Below are 24993 nucleotides of genomic sequence, written 5' to 3' on the forward strand. Positions count from 1 at the left end.
TTAATGAAAGCTCTTCATTATCTAGTCATCTCTCACACCAAACAATATTTTAAGTACTAGGTATTCTCAAGGAATTGACTTATTTCATATTTCACAATGGGGTGATGCAGATATGAAATACGTTCAGCTTCAGGTTCATGCAGAATAATCACAGGATGCTTTAAACCTACACCTGTTGATAAACTACAAGCTAGCTGGCATTGCCCCTCTTGACGTGCGACGGGAAGTTGCTGCTGTGAGAGAAATAAGGTTGAACATTGTGAAAGCCACCCACTGCATGACTATCAGCCCCCTCCCAGTAGACTCAAATCAAGGAAGGGCTTCATGAGAACCACCACTCCTCTTGATGTTCCTCCAGCAGCAGCAAGGGTGTCCTTCTGGGCAGCTAAACCTGGCAATTCTAACTGGATGGCCCCCCATGAGGGTCTTCCTCCAGGGGCAAACCAAGAATGGGCAACTTGGAAGTCCCTGAACAGACGCAGAAGTGGAGTGGGCAGATCTAAAGACAACTTGGCAAGGTGGCACTACCTGGAGGAATGCTCCACCTTGTGTGACTGTGGAGCAGAACAAACAACTCCGCATATGTATGCTTGCCCACAATGTCCTGCCTCATGCATGGAGGAGGAGTTGTTCAAAGCTACGGACAATGCGGTTGCTGTTGCCCGTTTCTGGTCTAAAACTATTTAGTTGTTTGTGATTTCCTCTATTTTTTTCATCATTTTTAAATGTATTTGTTATACAATGCTTTTGACACGAAATAAATAAGCGTCAGGTTTCTTAATTTTCTGAATTTCGACAGCATACTATAGTGCTGTTTCCTTTTGCTTTCCTTCTTTCTTGGGCTAATTCCAGTGTCCCAGCAAACAACCATCTTGTCTTCTTGGTTTTCTTTTTCTTTGGGACGTACTTTGTTGCTTCCTCCTGAACAATGTTGTGACCTTCTGTCCATAGTTCTTCTGGGACTCTATTTGTTGCATCTAGTCCCTTAAATCTATTATTCACCTCCACTGCATAGTCACTAGGAATATTAGTGAGATCATATCTAACTGGTCTGAACTACAATCATCTTATAGCCAAGGTGAAAGAAGAAAGTGAAAAAGCTGGGTTGGAGTTAAACATTTTGAACCCCAAGATTATGGCAACCAGACTGATTGATAACTGGCAAATAGAGGAAGAAAATGTGGAGGCAGTGAAAGACTTTGTATTTCTAGGTGCAAAGATTACTTCAGACATGGACTGCAGCCAGGAAATCAGAAGACGTTTATTTCTTGGGAGGAGAGCAATGATCAATCTCGATAAAATAGTTAAGAGTACAGACATCACAATGATGGTCCTCATAGTTAAAGCAGTGGTACCTATGGATGTGAGAGCTGGACCATAAGGAAAGCTGAGTGAAGGAAGAAAGATGCTTTTGAATTATGGTGAAAATTAAATGTACATTAATATTTTGGAAAATTCTGAGAGTGCCTTGAAGATCAAACTAGTCTATACTCCAGGAAATAAAGCCCTACTGCTCACTGGAGGTAAGGATATTAAAGACAAAGATGAAGAGTCACAAGTTGGGTAGATGCGGAGAAACGCCGTGGATGTAGCCTATCTAGATTTCAGTAAAGCCTTCGACAAGGTCCCCCATGATCTTCTGGCAAACAACCTAGTCAAATGTGGGCTAGGCAAAACTACGGTTAGGTGGATCTGCAATTGGTTAAGCAAACAAACCCAAAGGGTGCTCACCAATGCGTCTTCATCCTGGAAAGAAGTCACGAGTGGAGTGCCGCAGAGTTCCGTCTTGGGCCCGGTTCTGTTAAACATCTTTATTAATAACTTAGATGAAGGGTTAGAAGGCATGATCATCAAGTTTGCAGATGACACCAAACTGGGAGGGATAGCTATTACTCCAGAAGACAGGAGCAGAATTCAAAACTATCTTAACAGATTAGAGAGATGGGCTGAAATTAACAAAACGAAGTTCAACAGCGAAAAATGCAAGGTACTCCACTTAGGCAGAAAAAATGAAATGCAAAGATACAGAATGGGGGACGTCTGGCTCGACAGCACTATGTGTGAAAAAGATCTTGGAATCCTCGTGGGCAACAAGTTAAACCTGAGCCAACAATGTGATGCAGTGGCGAAAAAAGCCAATTGGATTTTGGCCTGCATCGATAGAAGTGTAGTGTCTAGGTCCAGGGAAGTCATGCTACCCCTCTATTCTGCCTTGGACAGACCACACCTGGAATACAGTGTCCAATTCTGGGCACTGCGGATAAAGGGAGATGTTGACAAGTTGGAAAGTGTCCAGAGGAGGGTGACTAAAACGATTAAGAGTCTGGAGAACAAGCCCTATGATGAGAGGCTTAAAAAGCTGGACACGTTTAGCTTGCAGAAGAGAAGGCTGTGAGGAGACATGATAGCCATGTACAAATATGTAAGGGGAAGTCATAGGGAGGAGGGAGCAAGCTTGTTTTGTGCTACCCTTGAGACCAGGACACGGAACAATGACTTCAAACTACATGAAAGGAGATTTCACCTGAACATTAGGAAGAACTTCCTCACTGTGAGAGCTGTTTGGCAGTGGAACTCTCTCCCCTGGAGTGTGGTGGAGGCTCCTTCTTTGGAGGCTTTTAAGCAGAAGCTGGATGGCCATCTGTCGGGGGGTGCTTTAAATGTGATTTTCCTGCTTCTTGGCAGGGGTTTGGACTGGATGGCCCATGAGGTCTTTTTCAACTCTATGATTTTAAGTACTTTGGCCCCATAATTAGAATACAGGATACCTTAGAGAAGATAATGATGCTGGGGAAAATCCAACAAATGCTATGGTCAATGAAGGACAAGAGGGAACCTCTCACCTCTGCAGGAGTCTACCATAATCCATGCAGCTGTGGACAAGTCTACATAAGGACCACCAAATGCAGCGCCCAAACACGTGTCAAAGAACATGAAAGGCACTGCAGACTAACTCAACCAGAGAAATCAGCCATAGCAGAGCACTTGATGAACCAACCTGGACACAGTATATTATCTGAGAACACAGAAATGCTTGACCACTCCAACAACTATCATGTCAGACTACACAGAGAAGCCATTGAAATTCACAAGCATGTGGATAACTTCAACAGAAAGGAGGAAACCATGAAAATGAACAAAATCTGGCTACCAGTATTAAAAAACTCAAAAATCAGAACAGTAAATAAGAAGCAATACTCTGAAAACAGAGGAGTTCCAGACATGGGAACCAGGGGCAGCTAACGACTGAACAAAGGATGCCCTAGGCAGGAAGAAGCCAGGAGATGAAGCTATTCAATGCTAATTAAGGTGATTAACTACAACATTCACACTGGCCTCCAACTGACAGAGTTCTCTCACCCTGGACTTTCCAAAGATATATATAAACCTTCCTTGCTTAGTTTCTCCATACCTCACAACCTCTGAGGATGCCTGCCATAGATGTGGGCGAAACATCAGGAGAGAATACTTCTAGAACATGGCCATACAGCCCGAAAAACATACAACAACCCCAATTTCCTAATTGGTTGAATTATGAAAACATTGAAAAAGTTTATTAAACTGCTTTTGTGGGACATACTGCAGCACATTTTGCTATAATTTTTCAATGAATATCTCATCGAGTCTCAACCAATTCAACAAAGTTTGTGGAGGCCTCAAAAATGAAGTTTCTGGAGTATAATAACTACTTTCAAAGTAAATACTGCTCAATTGAACAAGAATAACATTTTAAAACCAGGAACAGATCTTTTTTCAAATTTTGTAACATACTGTAATTAATGCCGCTTTTTCCTATTAGTAGTATAAATCAAGGAAAAACATCAACTACATTGTGTAAAACATGCTAAAAAGATTGGACTATAAAGGGAGATCTGTATTTCAAATTCTAGACAGACAGATTTTATTTTGTTTTTTATTGGAACAGTAAGAGGCCTTCCACACAGCCCTATGTTCCAGAATATCAAGGTAGAAAACCCCACAATATCTTTGAAGTGGGTTATCTGAGTCCACACTGCCATATATTCCAGTTCATAGCAGAAAATGTGGGATTTTATTCAGCTGTGTGGAAGGGGCCTAAAATTATATTCAACTGGCAGGACTCACAAAGCCTGCAAGACTTTTTTCTAACCTTGCCTAATTCGTGTTGTAGCCATCTATTATCTCTAGCATCTTTATCATGGTATGTTTCTGTATAGTAGTCTGTGAAGGATGCATTCTGAACAATTATAGACAATTTTCAAATTTGTTCAGAATACAAGGATAAGCACCAAATAAGTATAAGAACTCATTTGTTAGGTTTGTGAGCCCAATTGTAGGTATTTGTTAGTGTAATAAACAGAAAGAAGGGGGTAGAAATAGAGGCAAGAGTAAGCAGATGAAGGTTATGTGATTGTTTCAGCTATATATTGCAAGAGGGTGTTGGGACAGACAGTCTTTCTGATTTCTTCTTGGAAAAGGTGAGGTTTCAACAGAGATTTGAAGGAAGTAATTTACATGTCATTTAGCAAGTTTTTGTTCAAAATACAGTCCACGTCTACTTTGTCTTAGCCAAAGATGCAAGTTGCATCTGTGTGTATCAAGTGCAGCTGACCGAAAATAAGAAACATCTGTGATTCCTGTTTCTTTGGCTCATTAACATTTTGAAAAGCTGTGGAAGAGGTCAGTAGTTCTTTAGAATGACATTTACCTAAATGCGACCCCTGTTTCCTTTATGGCTTCCTGATATACCAGATTCCATACTCTCTAACAAATATAGTTAAAAGTCAAGCCCCATTCTACTCCATGGATTTGGTTAATTAATTGAAGCTTAGGTGTTTCTGTAAGGTCAGAAACTTTATATGATGAACAAAAGTAGTGCTGTAAAAAGTTATGTATAGTATTATAAAGGTGCCTAACTTTTTCTCCCTTGCATAAATGTTCTAATAATCATCATCATCATCATCTTTATTTATATCTCGCCCCATCTTCCTGAGGGGATTCGGTGTGGCTTGTCAACTATATGATAGAATAAAATGTTCTAGTTTGCATAAATACATTTTAGTGGCCATTCAAATTAAGGATGTTTACAGCTTTTAAATTCAGGCCTATGATATTTGAGCATAATATTAAAATTGGAGGAAAAGAAGATTGTACTTGTCATCACTCTAAAAAAGCTTAGAGTCAGAGCCCACTAAAGACAATTAAAAGATGACTTCTGGCTCCACAAAGCTGTGACTAAGGTTTGCTTATTTGGACCATCCCAGCTCCCCTGGCCGTTTTATTTGAAAACTTAATATTTAATAATGTTTGTGCTGCCTTTTATTTCATGCATTTAAAAAAGAGAGTAAAGGATAAAAGATTGTTTCCAGATATGTTCAGTATATCACTTATGAGTGGAACAACACATTAGCATTGAGTTCACAGTAGATCATATCACTTTTATGCCGTCTTACAAGCTTAGCAACACAAACAGAATAATCAACATATTATTTGGCTGTCATCTGCTGAACAGAAACCAGAGATCACAAGGTGGTTTTCCCTCGCTGCCGTGATGCCCTTTTTTGTTCCAAGCCCCCATCTGGGAGGGCCATGGTGTGTTATCATATGGAACGCGAGGTTTTCTGTAATCTGCTTAGCTGCACTGCAGTTTGAATCTTCATTCCATGTTTGAGTAATTTATAATTTTAATGAGACCGTGGCTCTTGTGGGCTTTGAAATATATTAAAAGCTCTTTTGTGCATATGCTTTTGTTCTTGCTTAATAGGCTCAGTGTATTTAAACCTGATGAATTTTTATTCATGGATTTAGATGTCTGGGGATTAACTTAGACTGAATATCATTGCACTCATCTATTCATGTTTGGGAAACTGTATTTTTATTGCTTCTTCAAGAATATTGTAAAAGACAGCCATGTGATAAAATGTTGATTTCTGTTGTTTGCCACAGAAACACAATAGCAAAGAGTGTTTTGGGGTTTTTGTTTGCTGTTATTCAAAACAGAATACAACACTATTAATTCTCCATTGGGAATCCATTCATTATCCCACTGGTCCTAGGCTTCCAGATTTTTAATGAAGAAAAAAGTTTCACTAAAAGCAGCAGAACTTTCTTCCAAGCAAATAGAATGTGGATGGAACAATAGATGGAAATATTCTATGTAAAAATAATGTAATAGTATCATATGTTATAGCTGCAGAATTTGTTCTCTACTTATTAAATATAAAAATTGATGTAATTTTTGTACATTTCTCACAGGCAGCTCTTATTGTTAAATCAGGAAGTGGTCAGTATGAATTTTGAATTCTTATGTAGTGTATTCTATTAAGAGAGCAACACAGAACTTTAGACAAACATGAATAATATGACTCCAACCCAGAGTCCGGTGATATTTCATTATGTGCATGGAGCCTCCCCAAGTGTGGGCTTCCTTTTAAATTGTATTGCAGCAACTCTACCTGTCTCATAAGAATGCATGGATAACAACCATCTTGGCATTTAAGTTGCTAAGGAAAAAATATTATAAAAATATTATACCTGTCACAACAAATTAGAGGACATAGTCTAAGCCAGGGGTCCTCAAATTTTTTCAGCCTCAGAGCTGTTTTTGAAGCAAAACTTTATCGTGGAGCCCCAATAAATGTTTATATATTATATTATATATATTATATAATGTGTATATATATCAGGCATGGGCAAACTTTTGGACACAGGGGCTGCATTGCATTTCAAAATTTGACAGACAGGCCGGGCCAGTGGCAGATGGGTGGAAGTAAGGAAGGTGATGGGGGAAAGGATCTGGGCAGCAAGGGAAGCAGGTGAAAAGCTTTTGGTGGCTAGGTGGTGAGGGGCAAAAGGCTATCAGGGAGAGGGCCTTTTCTGCTGTGGCCCCCCGTTTGTGGAACTCACTGCCCATCGAAATCAGGCAAGCCCCCACTCTTTTAACCTTCAGGAAAGATTTAAAAACCTGGCTTTTCCGATGTGCTTTCGGAGAGTAACTATTACACACTTCTTTTGTTACTCCCCCCAACATCTATCCTCTAGATTGTTTTTTTTTTTATCTTATGTCCCTGTTCCCCGTGGTTGTCTTATCCTTTTCTCACCCCAAGTTTTAACTAAGTGTCTCATGCGGCCCGCCCTGTTATATTGTTTTTTTTTGTTTGTTTTTTTGATTTTGTGTTGCACTGTACATGATTATTTATTGTATTGTTTAATTGTATTATGATATGTTGTTTTTATAATTTTGCTATATTGTACTGTTCTGGGCATGGCCCCATGTAAGCCGCCCCGAGTCCCCGTTGGGGAGATGGTGGCAGGGTATAAATAAAGTTTTATTATTATTATTATTATTATTATTATTATCATCAAGGGAGGTGGGGGGAAGGCTTTTGGTGGCGAAGGCGGTGGGGGAGAGGGAGGAGCAGAAAAGAGGAGGAAGAGCTTGTTGGGGAGGGGAGAAGCATGGAGCCCCTCAGTAAGCTTTGTGGAGCCTTGAGAGCTCAACGGAGCACAGTTTAAGAACTGCTGTTCTAAGCATTTTAAATATTATGAGTGCTTACTGTGCTAGAGATGGCTTCTTAAGCTGAAAAAGAAGTTGGCCCATTTGGCAGAATTATTTGTAAAGACAATCAGCTTCCCATAATACAGCACTACATTATAGGAACCTAAGAGGAGCCATGCTGGATCAGACCAAATACCTATCTAGTCCAGCATTTTGTTCATAAAAGAGCCAATTGACTGTCTCTGGAAAACTTCAGAGTATGATATAATTGCTCCCTAGCAACTGATGTTCAAGGTGTGCTGCCTTTAAGATAAAAGTAGTATTAACCATCATGACTTAAATACAGCCTTTGATACTGTTATCCCACATGAGATTGTTTAATCCTCTTTTAAAGCTTTCCAAGCTGATGGTTATTACAATGCTTTGTGGTTGCCGATTCCACAGTATAACTGCATTGGGATGAAATTCTTCCATTTATCTATTGTGTTTCTCAGCATTTACCTTCAGTGGCTGCCCTTGACTTCTATAAGAGAAGGAGAAAAATGTTACCATATCCACTTTACTTGTACAATGCATAATTGTATCTGCTTTCTGTCTTGAATAGCCCCAGACATTGTAACCATTCATCATTTCCTTTTCTACACTTTTATAGCTTGAGAATATCCTTGTTTTGAGATATAGTGACTAATTCCACATCATTATGGGTTTCTGAGTTTCTGAGGGGAAAAGATGAATGATGAATGATTCTTCAGTTGTGCATTTAGCAGTTAAGTATTCACTGACTTCATTTAATTTTTTTTAACTTATACATTATACTAACATATACATGTTAATAGTAATACAGTAGAGTCTCACTTATCCAACATTAACTTATCCAATGTCCTGGATTATCCAAAACAGTTTGCCTCTCGCCCCAATCCACAGCTTTCTCTAGGCAGCAAGGATTGAACTTTTAATGGATTTAATTTTCAATAATGTTGCTACTGTAAGTTCATTTTATGCAATTCTATCTTTATTTGTTTTCAGTTTGTTAGTAGCCAATTTTTTTTAGACAATGTTTTCAATATATTGCGATGTTTTGGTGCTAAATTCATAAATACAGTAATTACTACATAATGTTGCTGTGCTGCTTTTTCTGTTGATTTGTTGTAAAACATGATGTTTTGATGCTTAATTTGTAAAATCATAATGTAATTTGACGTTTAATAGGCTTTTCCTTAATCCCTCCTTATTATCTAACATTTTGCTTATCCAACGTTCTGCTGGCCTGTTTATGTTGGATAAGTAAGACTCTACTGTATTAACAATAAGGGATTATTTTCATGATACATGATAATAGCTCTTTGTCTTTGGCAAATCTATTAAAAGTTCTGAAATCTGGTTACCTTTCAGAGTCTTACATTTTGGGGTTGCTTCCATTTCCACAACAAAATCTGTGAAATGTTTTTAGCAAGGCTCTAAATCTTGCAGTAAGAATGTAACCTTTATTAATATTTGTTCTTTTTCAGTGCATTTAGCCTTTGTGTGTAATTTAAAATGCACAATATATAAATCAATGTTTAGATTTGGAGAATTCTAAAGTATGAAAGTTTAGCAACCCACATAAGATGAACTATTTGATGTTTGTTTTTTATTGCATGTACATAGAACTTGTTTGTCTATTAAGTTCAATTAAATCTTTGTTTAATTCAAGAAAAATGTTCTTGTAAAAATTCTACATGAATAATGTGTAATAAACATATTTATATGAAGTTGAAATTTATGAACAAGAAAGCAAGCTGAATTGTTTTTATTGGTTTCTTATATGTGTTACCTTGAACAAGGTGACAGATATAAAAGTGCATAATCCTATTTATCTATAGCATACATGATTAATTAATAGGGTGATATTTAGTGTATACTAAATCAGAAAAAATATTTCTTTGATTTGCTTCAATGTCTAATTCATTCAAAGACATCATGTTTCTCCTGTTGACGTGTTCTGTTTCTGCATTAATGGAAACATTTTAAAATCCTTCTCTTACATGATTTGTTGACAGAACCTTTCTTGTAATAAGAGGATAAATCTGTCGATGGATTCCTTTTATTATATGCACTGTCAATTGTAATAGAAGATTACAGCAAACAAGATGTTAATTTTCACACGCAGTCTGTGTGCATTTCATTTAGAGAGTGCCATTGTTTCAGAACCTAACAACAATAAAGGAATAATGATTGTGCTATCCTCACAGGAGCTGTCAATAAAAGATGTAATAGGGGATTTAGGAATCTGGAAATGGGCAACTAATTTATGTGAATCTATTTTACTTCAACTAAAAAGCTGAAGCTCTGTTTCGTCTGCACTGCATATTGCAGAGCACAGGCTGTCTATAGAAAACCAGGCGGCTGCATATGGATAGTCCCTTGATATCATTCACTTGCTGTGTAATCTTATTATGCAAAGTTCTAATCTTCGCCTAGTATGAATGCCTCTGGGTCAGAATATAGTCATATCGGGGTTTTTAAGGTCATGTTTTGTGATCCTTAGCTTATTCTTCTAAGTAGGGCTGGGATTTAAAGGGTATTCCCCAGACACTAGCAGAGATAGATAGCAGAACCGGCTGCCTTTTTGGAAGACAAGACCAACATGAGGTCCCTGGTAGGATTAAACTTGATTTGTAGCTGTAGGATTTTTTAACAGATGTATTATTGGACAGGGAATAAGGGCCACCAGCACAGCGAAATTGGATCACGATTGGCATTCTCAGAGAGTCTGCTGGCTGCTAAAACAGCAGCTGCATGTGGATTTGACTTCTTTCAGGTGAAGCGACTTCCAGTCATTTGGAAAGGATGGGATGAAAAGGAACCTTGGTGATAATTTTGATGTCTGCAAGATTTAGTACCAGTGTAATGGGATTATCGCTAACACCTTCACTGCAGAAAAAGCCACCTGGCGCTATAACTGGCAGCAACTGCGAACTAATCCTTTCCCATCTCTTGGATGTCATTCATGAAGCTCACAGCGATTTCTACCCTGCTAGCTGTGATTAATTTTATAAACAAGTGGGATGGGGGGAATCAGGTAATGAAAAAGTGCAAAGATTCTTGAATTTATATTTTAGATTATTTTTGAGCCAGATGTAAATTATCAGGTACGTTGTATATTGTGTGCCCAAAATCTTGGCCTGTAGTATATCTTCCTTCATCCGTCTTTATTTATGATATATAGATGCAGCAATGAGGTGGAGCTTAGTACATATCAGTATCTAAAATTAGCTCTGAATGATTAAATCTACAACCAGAAAAGGCTCCAGGCAAAAAGAAGTCTTTGCACACAAAATTACATTGCTCCCTAGGCATGATCCAGGAACCCACACAAATGTTTTATTTCTATGGGAGTATAGAGTTTGTATTTTAGTTAAGCATTTTTACAACCTTGTTCCAAATTGTGTAATTATATGAATTTAGTATACCACACAAATTTCAGCCTTAAATTTTTTCTGTTGATGGCTGTGTTTGGAATTTTTTTCATTATATAAACCTTAGGTGCCCGTAACTTCAAATAATACTTTGTTTTTTAAGCTTTGTGCTATAATGTTTATGTATAATAGTGCTTTAATGTTCATATCTGCTGTACGTAATTGCAGACATATGTGTGACTAACATGATGCTCCAAGACATTCAGACATTTAGCATCGTACAACTAAAGAAATACTGCTTTGGGCAATTTATGAAGATTTTTGACGGAATAGCTCAATTACTATAAATGAAGCTCAAGCATAGAATTTGCTTGTCCCAAGAACCACTTTGTTCCAAGCCTAGAAACCAGCAGCCTCCTGCTAAATTCAAACTCACAGAGTTAGGCAAACCCCACCCCCACCCCCGCATCCCCATAGTTATCCCATACACTTGCATAGGTTGAAGGCAGGCTTTGGGTCCAAAATTATGAATGTTGCTAAGACCTGTGGATAGATCAAGGGTAAAATTTAGGGGCATTTAACAAACATTTTCCTCTCCTTTCAAAAATTCATAGAAGGAACAATATTTAGGAAGAGCTAAATAAAAGGAGATGATGCATTTATTTCAGGGTTACAGTGGGAGGGGGTATAACTTGCATTGCTGATCTTAAAATGTCTACATCTATAGAAATACTGTTAGGGAAAGGAATATAAATAAGGAAAATGAATATGGACTTAAAAGGGGATGGGGACAAGGAAAAGAGCAAGAAAAGCAGCTTGCCTCTATTAGGGATCCAGACTGAAGATAGTGACAAGAGGAAGAGCTGAGGAGCTCCTACCCCACTACTTTTACCTTGCCTAAACTAGAGAAAGAAAATAGCCCTCCCTCCTTCCTCACCTTATCCCTTTCACATCCAAGCAGTGAAAGGGATAAGGGATAAGCAATGTATGGGAGTCTGAAATATACAGTGAGACCACCCTGTTGAGCACTTGAGATGGAGTGGAATGGAGGTTACCATTTTTAATAAGCATTTACTATATACGCTTCTCTGCAGAAACTGTGCCAGCCATTTTTAAAAGAGGCTCACTGTAGAAACCTTTCTGCTTCTGTTAAAAATGGCCATGGTAGTTTATCTGCAGAGAGGTTTATTAACAGAGGGTGAGAAATAAGATTAACTTAATCACTTAGCACAGGAAGGGAAATTTGATTTAATAAGCATCACTGAAACCTCCTGGAATGAATTTCATGATTGGAATGTCATGGAAGGGTATAACTTATTCCAAATAAATAGATCAAACAGGAGAAGAGAAAAAGTAGCACTGTTTGTCACCTTGTAGATTTGTGAGTTAGAGCACGGAAAAGAAGTTGAGTTCCTCCAGAGTATAAATTAAATGGGAGAGAAACAACAGTAGAGTGTTCCCTAACTACTTTGTGGTTCACTTTTCGCGGATTTGCTGTTTCACGGTTTTTCAATAAACTCGAAAAGACAATTATAAATCATAAAAAATTACAATTTACAGCCTAAGGAAGGAAGGTGAAGCCAAAGGGAGAGAAAAGGAGCCCAAGCGGCAACAAGAGGAGAAGGATGTGATTTATCAGCACACGATTGGTTGATAAAGACTTAAAATAGTGTATAACTACTAAAATAATGTATAAATATTAAAATAAATATAATGTCTCTACTTCGTGGATTTTCACTTATTGCGGGTGGTCCTGGAACCTAACCCCAGCGATAAGTGAGGGAACACTGTAACCTCATTGTGTGGGTCTGCTATAGCCTCCAAGCCACTGAAGGTTTGACTTACACAATTAGGCTACTGCTACTTCTCTCCCTTTTAATTTATACTCCAGATTTAAACTTTCTAAAACAAATAACTAAACATTTACAAAGGAGAGAGAGAGTAGTAATGGGAGTCATCACTATGAATGTGAGATCCAACAAATTGCTCACTAGTCATTAGGGCTGTGCACAGATCTGTTTTTCAAAACAGGCTCCGGCTGATTCTGTTCTTTTGGACAGCTGTAATGGTATGGGCACCACCACGATTTTTTTTCGGGGGCAACAGACCACGTGGCTGCCAATCACTGCTACTTTTGGCTTATTTGGCTACACGTGGAGCGCAGAGAGGCAGCCATGCACCTGCATGGGGGTTTCTCTGTGAGCCCTGCATGTTGAGCCAATCAGAACAGAAGAAAGCCATGATGTGTCTCTTATCCAAGCTAGGCCTCAATTTTTTCTGTTGCAAGCAGGCTTCTTAGAGAGAGTGCTGGTAATCTAAATTCTTAGTGCCGCAGCTCTGCATTACTTTTTTTACTCAAATAACAATACATAAGTGTTTACTTTCTATTTAAGAAACTGCCACTGATGGTGCCCTTTACACAATGCAAGTTTCAAATGTGGGTTAGAGGTATCTTGCTATTTCTAAATCTGCCATAAAATGACGAGATAATGTATATATATTTTTAAGAATGGCTAATGCGCCTTCAAGTGGTGTGGCTCCCACTGAAATAAGTGTTTAAAAGGGGTGCCTTAGCTTCATTGAAAAGGTGTTGAGGGCAAATGATCCCAGAAAAAGTGGTTTCTTAAGTTTGATGCCTTGACCCAGGTCTTATGGAAGGATATAAAGAGAAACAATTTGAGAAAGGGTGTTTTCTTAAGTCTGATGCCTTAACCCAGGTCTTATTGAAGGATATGAGGAGAAACAATCCAGGAAAAATTGGTTTCTTAAGACTGATGACCTAAAAATGATGGAAAGGGGAGCCTCAGAAGTTTCCCCATTGTGGCCAATGGGCCGGATCTTCCTGGAGCAAAAATTGATCTTTCGTCTGCCAGATCAAAAAACGGAATTTTGCCCACCTGAATTCGGGAGGCTCCTAAAAACGGATCGGGGGGGGGGCATGAAAATCCGGATACTGAAACCGGCATGGGATTTAGCTGAATTACACATCCCTGCTAGTCATACATACAGTTTCATTATACCAAATTAATTGTATAGATGGTAGAGGGGATGACGAGACAATCAACTAGTTTGGATTTGACAACAGAGATGGAAGTATAGTGGGATCCTTTTGTAAGACTAAGTAGGGACACTATATTTATTTTAATATTTACATGTAATATTAGTAGTTAAGTGGCCTTTCTCCCCTTCACAAGCCTTCTTCCCGTGCTGCTTCTTGGCGCCTTCCTCTCAGGTGCCTGACAGCTGGACACTAATGAGCGGGAGGGTGCATGCGCAAAAGGGAAACTGGCAGGCACCACCGCTCAGAAAAAAACTGCAAAACAGTGAGAGAGCGAAAAGCGAACCGCAAAGTCGTGAGGGAACACTGTAGTCCAAATGGGGATGAAAAGTAGGAGATATTTCAAGAAACCAGGGTGAACAAGAGTTAAAATAGAGGTGCAATTAATATCTCAGAGGATAGGATCAGAAATCAAAATCATCCTAACAGATTAGAGAGCTGGGCTAAACTAGCAAAATGAATTTCTACATGAATAAATGTATCGTTCTGCATCTAGGCAAGAAGAATGAAGTGAACAAATATAGTGTGGATGATACTTAGCTTGAAAGCAGTACATTTGAAAAGCTAAATATGAGTCAACAATGTGATGAGGCAGCCAAAAAAAGTCAATGCAATTCTGGACTACATCATTAGGCTGATAATATCCAGATTAAAGGTGGTAGTAGTCGTGCCATTTTGTCCTGCTTTGGTCAGATTTTACTGTCCAGTTTTGGGCATTACAATTCAGGAAAGAAATTGAAAAGCTGAAATGTGTCCAGGGAAGCGCAATTTGATCTTAAATCTAGAAGCTAAGGGAGTTAGATCAGTTTAACTTAGAGAAGAGTCTGAGAGGTGTCATAATAGCTATTGTTAAATATCTGAAGGGATGCCATGTAGAAGATGAAGCAAACTTGTTTTTGATGCATCAGAGACTAGGACAAGAACCAATGGACTCCAATGACAAGAAAAGAGATTTTACCTGAATATTGGGGAAAACCTTTTAACTAAGAAGTCTTCAGCAGTAGAATGGACTACCTCAGGAATAGATTATTTTTTTTCTTTGGGGGTCATTAAACAGAGATTGGATTGACATCTTTCAAGAATGCTGTAACTGGGTATTCCGGCATAGCACTGTGTTGGACTAGATCAGTGGTTCTCAACCTGTGGGTCCCCAGGTGTTTTGGCCTACAACCCCCCAAAATCCCAAACAGTTTACCAACCATTAGGATTTCTGGGACTTGAATGCCAAAACATCTGGGGACCACAAGTTGAGAACCACTGGACTAGAAAGTCCTTTTGACTTCCAACTCTTAAGGTGTTATGATTGTAACTGATCTTTCCTAGAGTAGTATGAGTTTCAGTTGTCTTAATGGGAACTGCTAACATCATGTAAGCAGTCTGTTGTGTATATTTAAATGTGTGCTCCCTTGTTTTGATCATGAAAAAACTTTGATAAAACTCCTTGGAACAAAGTACATTTTTGAAATGAACAGGACTTAATTAGTGTTTTTCAATGTGTGTGTTCTAGAGTTAGACTAATTCTGGATTCTATCATGCTATCAAATTGGAGGTTAATATGGAATGAAACATTTATTTCAAATCTTATTTTGCTAAATTGGAAAATGAGAAGATTCCAATAGTTTCATCTCTTGCACCTGTCTTTTAGTGCTTCTTTTTCAAAACAATTCATATTAAACAGTTTCTATTTGCAGTGTTTTTCATGTAACATCCTTATGTATCTGTTTTCTCATGTCATCCTCAGGTAACTGGGGCCTTTCTTTTGTTGTACTTGTTTGGCATTAGAATTCAACTACCAGGTAATTAATTTTAGGCTCAAATTTCTTTCTAGCTAAGGAGGTCTTTGTGGCACTTGTTGCAGGAGAGACTTTGTCACTGTAGCTCCTGCTAGGTATTTTGTAGCCATTGAGTCCCACCTGTCCTGTGACACTGATTAATCTGCTGACATTTGATCTTTCCTTTTATCACCTGAAAAAAGTTTTAAATTTAACATTTTGCCCTCTGACATCATGGATTTAGCCCAAAGTCTTATAATTTCCTGAGTAAATTAAAACACAACACTTTTTCTTTGGGCTATAAATAAACTATGATTATTTGTGTAATTAGTTCAAATACAGTTTCAGTTTACGTGTTTCAGTTTATCTGTGTCCTTTTGTCCATATTCTTGGTTCTTCATAGAACAAATGGGAAAATAATTGATAATAGAGTTTTGCTCACAGTATACATTATCTTTAAATTAACAATTCCATTATGTTACTGAAATAGTTATACATTATACATCAGTGGTTTTCAGCTTGTGGGTCCCCAGATATTTTGGCCTTCAAATCCCAGAAATCCTAACAGCCGGTAAACTGGCTGGGATTTCTGGGAGTTGTAGGCCAAAACACCTGGGGACCCACAGGTTGAGAATCACTGTTCTACATATAATAGTGAATGGTATATTATAATAAAGCTGCTAAATCTCTTGTGCCGTCATTATATAAAATCTTGACTGTGCAAGATTTTATGTAATTGGTAGTAAAATAAAGAAAACAAAGTTGTATCTGTAGACATCATTTTCTATTGGGTGAATTTCTGCAGTTAAAGTAATTTGAACACTCAGATTCCTATAATACTATGTAACAAAATTTGAAAAAAAAATCTGTTCCTGGTTTGAAAGTATTATTCCTGTTTAATTGTGCGGTACTTTCTTTGAAAGTAGTTGTTATACTCCATAAACTTTGTTTTTGTGTCTGCCAGAAACTATGTTGAATTGTTTGAAACTCGGTGAGATATTCATTGAAAAACGATAACAAAATGTGCTGCAGTATGTCCCACAAAAACAAAGTTTTTGCAGTTTAATAAACTTTTCCCATGTTTTTATGTTAGAACCAATTAGGAAACAAATAATAATAATAATAATAATAATAATAATAATAATAATAATAATAATTTATTTTTCTCTCCCGCCACCATCTCCCCGAAGGGTCTTGGGGCAGCTAACATGAGGCCAAGCCCGAAACAGAAGCAAAATACTGTATTACAAATTAAAACCAATATCTATAACTGAAAAACAATGATACAACAATCAAATAAAATAATCAGTTAAAATGCAACATACAGTAAAAACACATAATGACCATACAAAATGCGGTAATGATACAAGCATCAACTACTATGGATAAAAGGGGTCAGGCATATAAGTACACAATTTCAAGGCCATTTAATAAAGTGCATGGACAAGTGTCAGAGAGTTGCCTGGGATAATGTGGGATAGGATAAATAGGAAGGGAAATAAACTGCTAGGAAGCAATGTGTCAATGATAGGGGTCTATCATATTAGTTATTGTTCAAATACACACTGAAAGAGCCATGTTTAATAAAGGCAGACAGGGTTGGGGCCAGTCTAATTTCCCTAGGGAGGGAATTCCAAAGCCGAGGGGCCACTCTCCCTCAATCCAACAAGCCGAGATTGTGATAGTGGTGGGAACAAGAGGAGAGCATCCCCTGAGGATTGAAGAGATTGTGCAGGCTCATAGGGGGAAATGCAGTTGCGAAGGTAGACGGGTATCAAACCATTCAGGGCTTAGTAGGTGATTACCTGCACCTTGAATTGGGACCGGAAAGTGAATGGCAGCCAATGGAGCTCCTTAAACAGGGGAGTTGACCGCTCCCTGTAAGTTGCTCCGGTTAGCAATCTGGCTGCCGATTGTTGGACTAATTGTAGTTTCTGGGCTGTCTTCAAGGGCAGCCCCACGTAGAGTGCATTGCAATAATCCATCCTGGAGGTAACTAAGGCATGGACCACCGTGGCCAAGTCATTGATCACTCACAAACAAATATTGTGTTACACAGTGTAATATGTTGAATACTACTTCTGTGTCAAAGCCTCAACCCCCAAATGCCAGTAGAACATACATTAACAGTCCAAGATCAAGCCAGTATCCAACAGAGATACAAACAGTAACAGAATAACAGAAAGAATACAAATACCCATTTCAGGATTATGAGCTGATTACCCAAGTGTCTAGAGTACAAGGCTGAATTAGAGTTCATAAGTCGAGGTCCAGAATTTACGAAACACGAGATATGAAGAGTCCAGAGTCATAGCTTCTATTTATTTATTTATTTATTAGCAACATTTATATCCCGCTCTTCTCACCCCGAAGGGGACTCAGGGCGGCTTACAGTCATATGTACATACAATATATTATATTATTCGTATAGCACAATATAAGCATTATATATTATTACTAGCTGTGCCCGGCCACGCGTTGCTGTGGCTGATGGGAATCATTTGTTGACCAGTTGGAATCGCAGTGAATAGCCTTGCAGTCTTTAAGTCTGGGTGTTTTCTCCTTACGTGAATCCTTGTTTGGTGAGCTGGAATACAATGGAATAGGTTTGCTGCTTGGAAGGCTGGGTACTTGCGTTGTAGGGAAATGGTTTTTTAGCCAATTTGAATGGCACTGAATAGCCTCGCTGTTTCAAAGACTGACTGCTTTGTACATAGGGGCATCCTTTCTTGGGCAGGTTGAATGAGACGAAGTAGCCTCATGGCTTGAAACCCTGAGGGTGTACTATGAAGGGGAAATCTTGCTTGGTTAGGCTGAACAGCACTGAATAGCCTTGCTGTTTGGAAGCCTGGTTGTTTCCTGCCTGGGGGAATCCTTTGTTGGGAGGTGTTAGCTGGCCCTGTTGGTTTCCTGTCTGGAATTCCCATTTTCAGAGTGTTTTCTTTATGTAATGTCCTGATTTTAGAGATTATATTGTTGCTTCCTGCCTGGGGGAATCCTTTGTTGAGAGGTGTTAGCTGGCCCTGTTGGTTTCCTTTCTGGAATGCCCATTTTCAGAGTGTTTTCTTTATGTAATGTCCTGATTTTAGAGATTATATTGTTGCTTCCTGCCTGGGGGAATCCTTTGTTGGGAGGTGTTAGCTGGCCCAGTTGTTTCCTTTCTGGAATTTAGAGGCCTCCATCTAAAAAAAACTAAACCCAAACATTGCGGCCTGGGGGCCTCCCTCCTTGGGGCCAGGGCGCTTCCCGGCCTTGAAGCGTTTATCTCCAAAAGAAAAGAGTTCAAAGAAACGAAACCTTGGTCCTTGCGGCCTCCCTCCAGCCTGGCGGGAGGCGGAGGTGGATCTTGGGGGGGAAGGTTCGGGCTCCGGCTCTCTCGTGGCCGGGGCTGCCCTGAGTCCTGCGGGGCACGGAGGAGGCTGCAATGGTCTTCATGGGGAGGGGAGGCCTTTCTGGAAGCCCCCCCCGCCTTCGGCTCTGCAGGCCTCCACATCCCCAAAAAAAGAAAAGAAAAGAAACCTTGGGGCCTCACGGCCTCGGGAGGCTGAGGTGGGTCGGGGGGGGGGGCTCCCTCCGGCCTGTGGCGCATGGAGGAGGTGGCGCTTGGGGGGGGTTGTTCCACGCCTGCTGGGGCCCCGCCACGGCCTGACAATGTTTACTCCGCGGCCCAACCGCGTGGAGGCCCCTCCTCCTCCGACCACCATGGGGCCTTCCAGCCAGGCTGACGGCTGGGGTTTTAAGGTCCCATGGAGGTTTTGGACGGGATTTTTTATTGTATCAACCTAGAGGCGTGGATGATGGGTTGTGTTGTCCAATTTCAAGGTTGGGGCCCCCGTAGTTTAGTTGTTTTGCTCGATGCCGCGATTCCATCACTCTTTTATATATATAGATATTGTACTATACCACTATATTGTAATATTATTAGTAATATTACATGTAAAATAAATATCTATATATATAAAATGATGAAGTTGTTTGCGCAGTGACTATAACAACAAAACTAAACATCCTAGAAATATGAAATTTGGCAACACAATGCAAAAGGCTTGCCTCCAGGTTACAACAACACAACCACACCACAAAACCACAATCCAGACCCACGAAACTCACAACAACGCATCATGCGATAACAACACAACTAAACGCCCCAGAAATACAAAACTTGGCAACACAATGCAAAAGCCTTGCCTCCCAGTTGTAACAACACAACCACACCACAAAACCACACAGGACCCACAAAACTTGCAACAACGCATCGTGACTATAACAACACAACTAAATGCCCCAGAAATACGAAACTTGGCAAAACAACGCAAAAGCCTTCCCTCCAGGTTGTAACAACACAACCACACCACAAAACCACAATCCGGACCCATAAAACTCACAACAACGCATTGTGACTATAACAACACAACTAAACGCCCCAGAAATACGAAACTTGGCACACAACTAAATGCCCCAGAAATATAAAACTTAACAACACAACGCAAAAGCCTTGCCTCCCGGTTGTAACAACACAACCACACCACAAAACCACAATCCGGACCAACAAAACTCACAACAATGCATCGTGACTATAACAACACAACTAAACGTCCCAGAAATACAAAACTTGGCACAGAACTAAACGCCCCAGAAATATAAAACTTGATAAAACAACGCAAAAACCTTGCCTCCTGGTTGTAACAACACAACCACACCACAAAACCACAATCCAAACCCACAAAACTCAACAATGCATCGTGACTATAACAACACAACTAAACGCCCCAGAAATACGAAACTAGACAACACAACACAAAAGACTTTTCTCCCAGTTGTAACAACACAACTACACCACAAAACCACAATCCGGACCCACAAAACTCACAACAACGCATCATGACTATAACAGAACTAAACGCCCCAGAACTACAAAATTTGACAACACAATGCAAAAGCCTTGCCTCCCAGTTGTAAGAACACAACCACAACACAAAACCACGATCCGGACCCACAAAACTCACAAGAAAGCATCATCGCTATAACAACACAACTAAACGCCCCAGAAATACGAAACTTGGCAACACAACACAAAAGCATTCCCTCCTGATTGTAACAACACAACCACACCACAAAACCACAATCTGCACCCACAAAACTCATAACAACGCATTGTGACTATAACAAATACAAAATCTGACAACACAACTCATCCACCTTCCCAATCCCTACATTCACACTTGGCCTCCAAAAAAACAATTACAATAATAACAATGACAACAACAACAACAACAATAAGAATCAGCACCATCACAGGCAAGAAATAGCCAGGCACTGAGGCTGAGAGGCCAGTCAGTGCTACACTGGGCCTCCAAAAAACAATACAGTAGCATCTAACTTATCCAACGTTCATGACCACTACAACAACAATAATAATAACACCTACACAGGCAAAACAAAAAAAAAAGACAATTGTACCACAATAAAAATATAAACCGCACTTAGCAGAATCAGACTTTACAATTAACAACAAACCAAAGACAACAGGGATCTCAAGCAATTATCAATCAACACAAAAATTGAAGAAGGTAACAGACTTCAAATACTACTACTAATGTGCGTATAAAGAAGGTGGAGGTCACAGCATAAATACAACCTAATGTAGACTGACCAACACCACCAGACTAAGCCACAGCAACGCGTGGCCGGGCACAGCTAGTACCATTATAATAGTGTATTATTATATTGTATTACATGTATGTGTGTATGTATGTGTATGTATACATACACATACACACACACACACAAACCTATCTGACTACAAACACACAAACCCTTTTCAAGGCCCCAAAATACTATTGACAGTCTAGAACTGACATTGCAGCTAGCTACCAGTTTTCAGGTCTTTCAATCTTAAATTCAGAGGTGTTGCCTGGCTCTTTTCTCAGATAATCTCAACATGGCAGCATGGCTGAGACCTCTCTTTTTGCAGGTCCAAGAAAGCTGGAACAGTTAATTCTTCCTCAACCTGCTCAGAGGAACCTGTTTGCACTTGTTCTGCAGACTGAGAAGTAGTAGCTCCTTCCACGGGCATTTCTGCAAAGCTTGGCTGAGGGAGCTGTTTGGCATTGCTGGGCTCCAGCTCTACTGCCGAGCCTTCCACCTCATCTATGCTTTCCAAGCTGTCCATGACAGTTTGCTTTGCAATTATTTAATGCATTCTTCATCTAAAATATCAAAGGTGGAAGCAGGGCCAGCCCTTGGTAATTTCTGAATGTAAGCAAATAGTATTTTGGCACCCCCCAACCAATCACTGTAAAAACACTTTTCATATTCTTCATGCAGCACCTGCCGAGGAAGGAGGGTGCTGCGAGAAGGAGAAGGGAAAGGCATGTGCAGCACCTTCTCCTTCCTCAGTGGGTGCTGCCTGAAGGAGAAGGAGAAGGTGCTGCGTGGGCTTTTCCTTCTTCCTCAGCAAGCGCTGCGGGAAGGAGGAGGGAAAGGCAAGTGTAGCACCTTCTCCTTCCTTGGCGGGTGCTGCAGCATGAAGGAGAAGGAGAAGGTGCTGCACGCGCCTTTCTCTTCTTCCCACAGCACCCACGGAGAAGGAGAAGGAAAGGTGTGCACAGCACCTTCTCTTCCTTTATGCAGCATGTGCCAAGGAAGGAAAAGATGTTGTGCGAGCCTTTCCCTTCTCCTCCATGCAGCACTGGATGAGGAAGGAGAAGGAGGGAAAGGCCTGTGCCTTTCCCTTCTCCTTTGCGCAGCACCCATCAACGAAAGCATAGGAGGAGGGAGCTGCTGCCACTGCCAGTCATTCAGACAGCTCCTCCCCCTTCCCTTCCAGGCACCTCAACAGCGCCACTAGTGATTTGGCGCAACCTGCAAATGCATACTTTGAGTATAGCTTTAGCTGCCCCTGGGTGGAAATAGCGATATTGGGTAGATGAATAGGGCTTGAGACTACTCAAAGCACATTTCAGGAATTAACAAGATGTACATTCTCATCATCTGTTTGTTAAAAGATAAGAGGTGTAGTTACATGCAGCTATTCATACTGAGAATGTCTTGGTGTTCTTGGACAGTTAACCTGAGAAGTGGTAAGTTTTACACCCCACTGATACTGGCATATGAAGTTTTTTGTATCATTTATGTTTCTAACATTTACATAAAAGTTTGGTTAAAATAACCTTGAAATGTATGTGGAGATGTAACTAACAATCAGTATTCACATTTACCTTCTATTTCCTTTATTTAAATCCTGGGAACCAGTAGAATGTGTAATTCTGCTCTTTGGGGCTGTGAAATGAATGGAAGCTTAATCTAGATAATAGACATTATGTTGATTGAGGGATCTAACTGTCCTGTCTTGGAGAAAGTATACTTGTGGGATTAATTTCAGTTATAGTTCCATTTTCACAGCCAGTGTTGTGTTAACACTCCCATGCACTGTTGCAGCCATACATTTCATTTTGGAGTATTAGCCATGTATGGAGGTCACCAAAGTTTCATAAAATTGGTGGTTGTTGAGGCTGTGGTCATACTATAGCTGTGTGTTCTTCCCTTCCACCAGCCATATGCTGACTTTGCTGTGAAGGTGGTTGCTTGAGTTAAAAGTCTTCTTTAAAGTATGTTCAAACTTGAGAACTCTAGGTTAATGTCAAGAAACAGCTCAGAAAATTAGACAGCATCATACTGATAATTTCTGAAGCCTTTGATGATCACTGTCATGGTCACAGAGTGCTTTTCTTAAATACGTTATAATAGTTCCTAATACACGCCTCCAGTATTTGCTTCAAAAAGACTCAAAAGTGGTGAGAAGAGTATGCACTTGTGGAGCAAATCTGGTTTCCTGACTGCGTTTCTGGCTGCAGTAGCAAATGGGGAACCTGTGATTTCAACAGCATAGTCATCTACCCCTGAAGATATCTGGCCCATAAAATGTCAAATGGTTGGTGAGGGTCTTGTATGGTACTCTAAATAGGATCCATACTAACACTCTATATGGAGTTACCTCTGAATAATCTTTCAGAAACCGGGGAGAGCGCGGATGAGCTCCCTCTATCAGCTCCAGCTCCATGTGTGGACATGAAAGAAGCCTCCCACAAGGATGGTAAAACATCAAAAACATCCAGGCGTCCCCTGGGCAACGTCCTTGCAGACGGCCAATTCTCTCACTCCAGAAGCAACTCCGGTTGCTCCTGACACGAAAAACAAAACAAAACACTGTAGTAAGAAAATAACACCTTAACTTTAACAGAGCTATTTGTCTTTGGAAGAAGGTGCATACCCTTTGTACTTTTGTTTGAACATTTACTGGAGAATTTTCAGTTTGGCAGGCTTTTCCAACTTATTATATAAATTTTAATCTATATTTTTGGCATTTGTGTATTCATTATATTTGAGATTATATTAGAAGCAACAAAAAGTCAGGTATCACATAAATGAATGACAATAGAGTATGATTTTTCATGAACTTCATCAACCTACTTAATCAGATGCATGTGAGCTAGCTCCTTCTATAATAAATTTAGTAAGATTGTTTTTGCTGCAATACCTTGACATGGTTACCTCCTTGGATAATGCCACAGTGGATTTCCACCATACTGTTGACTGTACAGTTCTTTTTATATTTTATTGAAACTGTTGCAAATTGCTCTCAGTAGTTCATAGGGAGGGAAAGATATAGCATTATTTGTTTATTTTAATGTATGAATCTAAATGAATAAATAAATATCTAGTGTATTTCTTTTCCCTTAACCCAGGACCTTTTCTGCAGCTGTGAAACTGCTATGTTGAAAGACGTCATTGGAAAAACTTTTCGACTTCTTGGGTACACCATTCAATATGGGTGTATAGCTCACTGTGCCTTTGAATACCTTGGAGGAATTGTTGTGGTGAGTTAATAAAAAGGTTTAGATCTGGAACATAATTATAAAATGAAAACAGCTGTAAAATTAGCTCTGCATTTTCATTTGGTTCCAGCCTACTAAAACTAAATGTTTTGCAAACAATTTGTGTATATCCATCTCTGTAACTATAAAGGTACCACAGTGAAAGTGGCACCTGTCTTTCTACCATCCTCAATGGCTTTTGCCAGTGCAGCCTCTTTAAACTTGCTTTTCAAACTAATGGAACATTGTAACACCATCAGAAAGGGAAGCGGTAGATTTTTAAAGCCTTCTGAATAAAATATTCTATACTGGAGCCTGCCCCCTGCAGAAGACTATCTTGCCTCAAACAGGGCTGAAGGATAGCTTTTGCCAGGCTTGGGAGGTTTAGCTTGGTTTGATGTAAGACAGTAAA

The 24993-nt window shown here is 39.6% G+C and overlaps 1 protein-coding gene across 6 annotated transcripts in view; it reads left to right on the forward strand.

Moving 5' to 3' along the window:
* immp1l (inner mitochondrial membrane peptidase subunit 1) overlaps nucleotides 1-24993 on the forward strand; it is a 68539-nt gene that overhangs the window by 26000 nt on the left and 17546 nt on the right. For 5 of the 6 annotated variants that reach the window (XM_003214685.4, XM_062980565.1, XM_062980357.1 and 2 more), the window contains one exon: nucleotides 24453-24584. In XM_003214685.4, coding sequence (XP_003214733.1) covers nucleotides 24480-24584 — 105 coding nt within the window. In that variant the 5' untranslated portion in view covers nucleotides 24453-24479. Of the gene's footprint in view, nucleotides 1-15674; nucleotides 15730-24452; nucleotides 24585-24993 lie in introns of all 6 variants that reach the window. The other variant, XM_003214686.4, reaches the window with a different exon arrangement.

The sequence above is a fragment of the Anolis carolinensis genome, chromosome 1, assembly GCF_035594765.1.
Source record: "Anolis carolinensis isolate JA03-04 chromosome 1, rAnoCar3.1.pri, whole genome shotgun sequence".
NCBI lineage: Eukaryota > Metazoa > Chordata > Lepidosauria > Squamata > Dactyloidae > Anolis > Anolis carolinensis.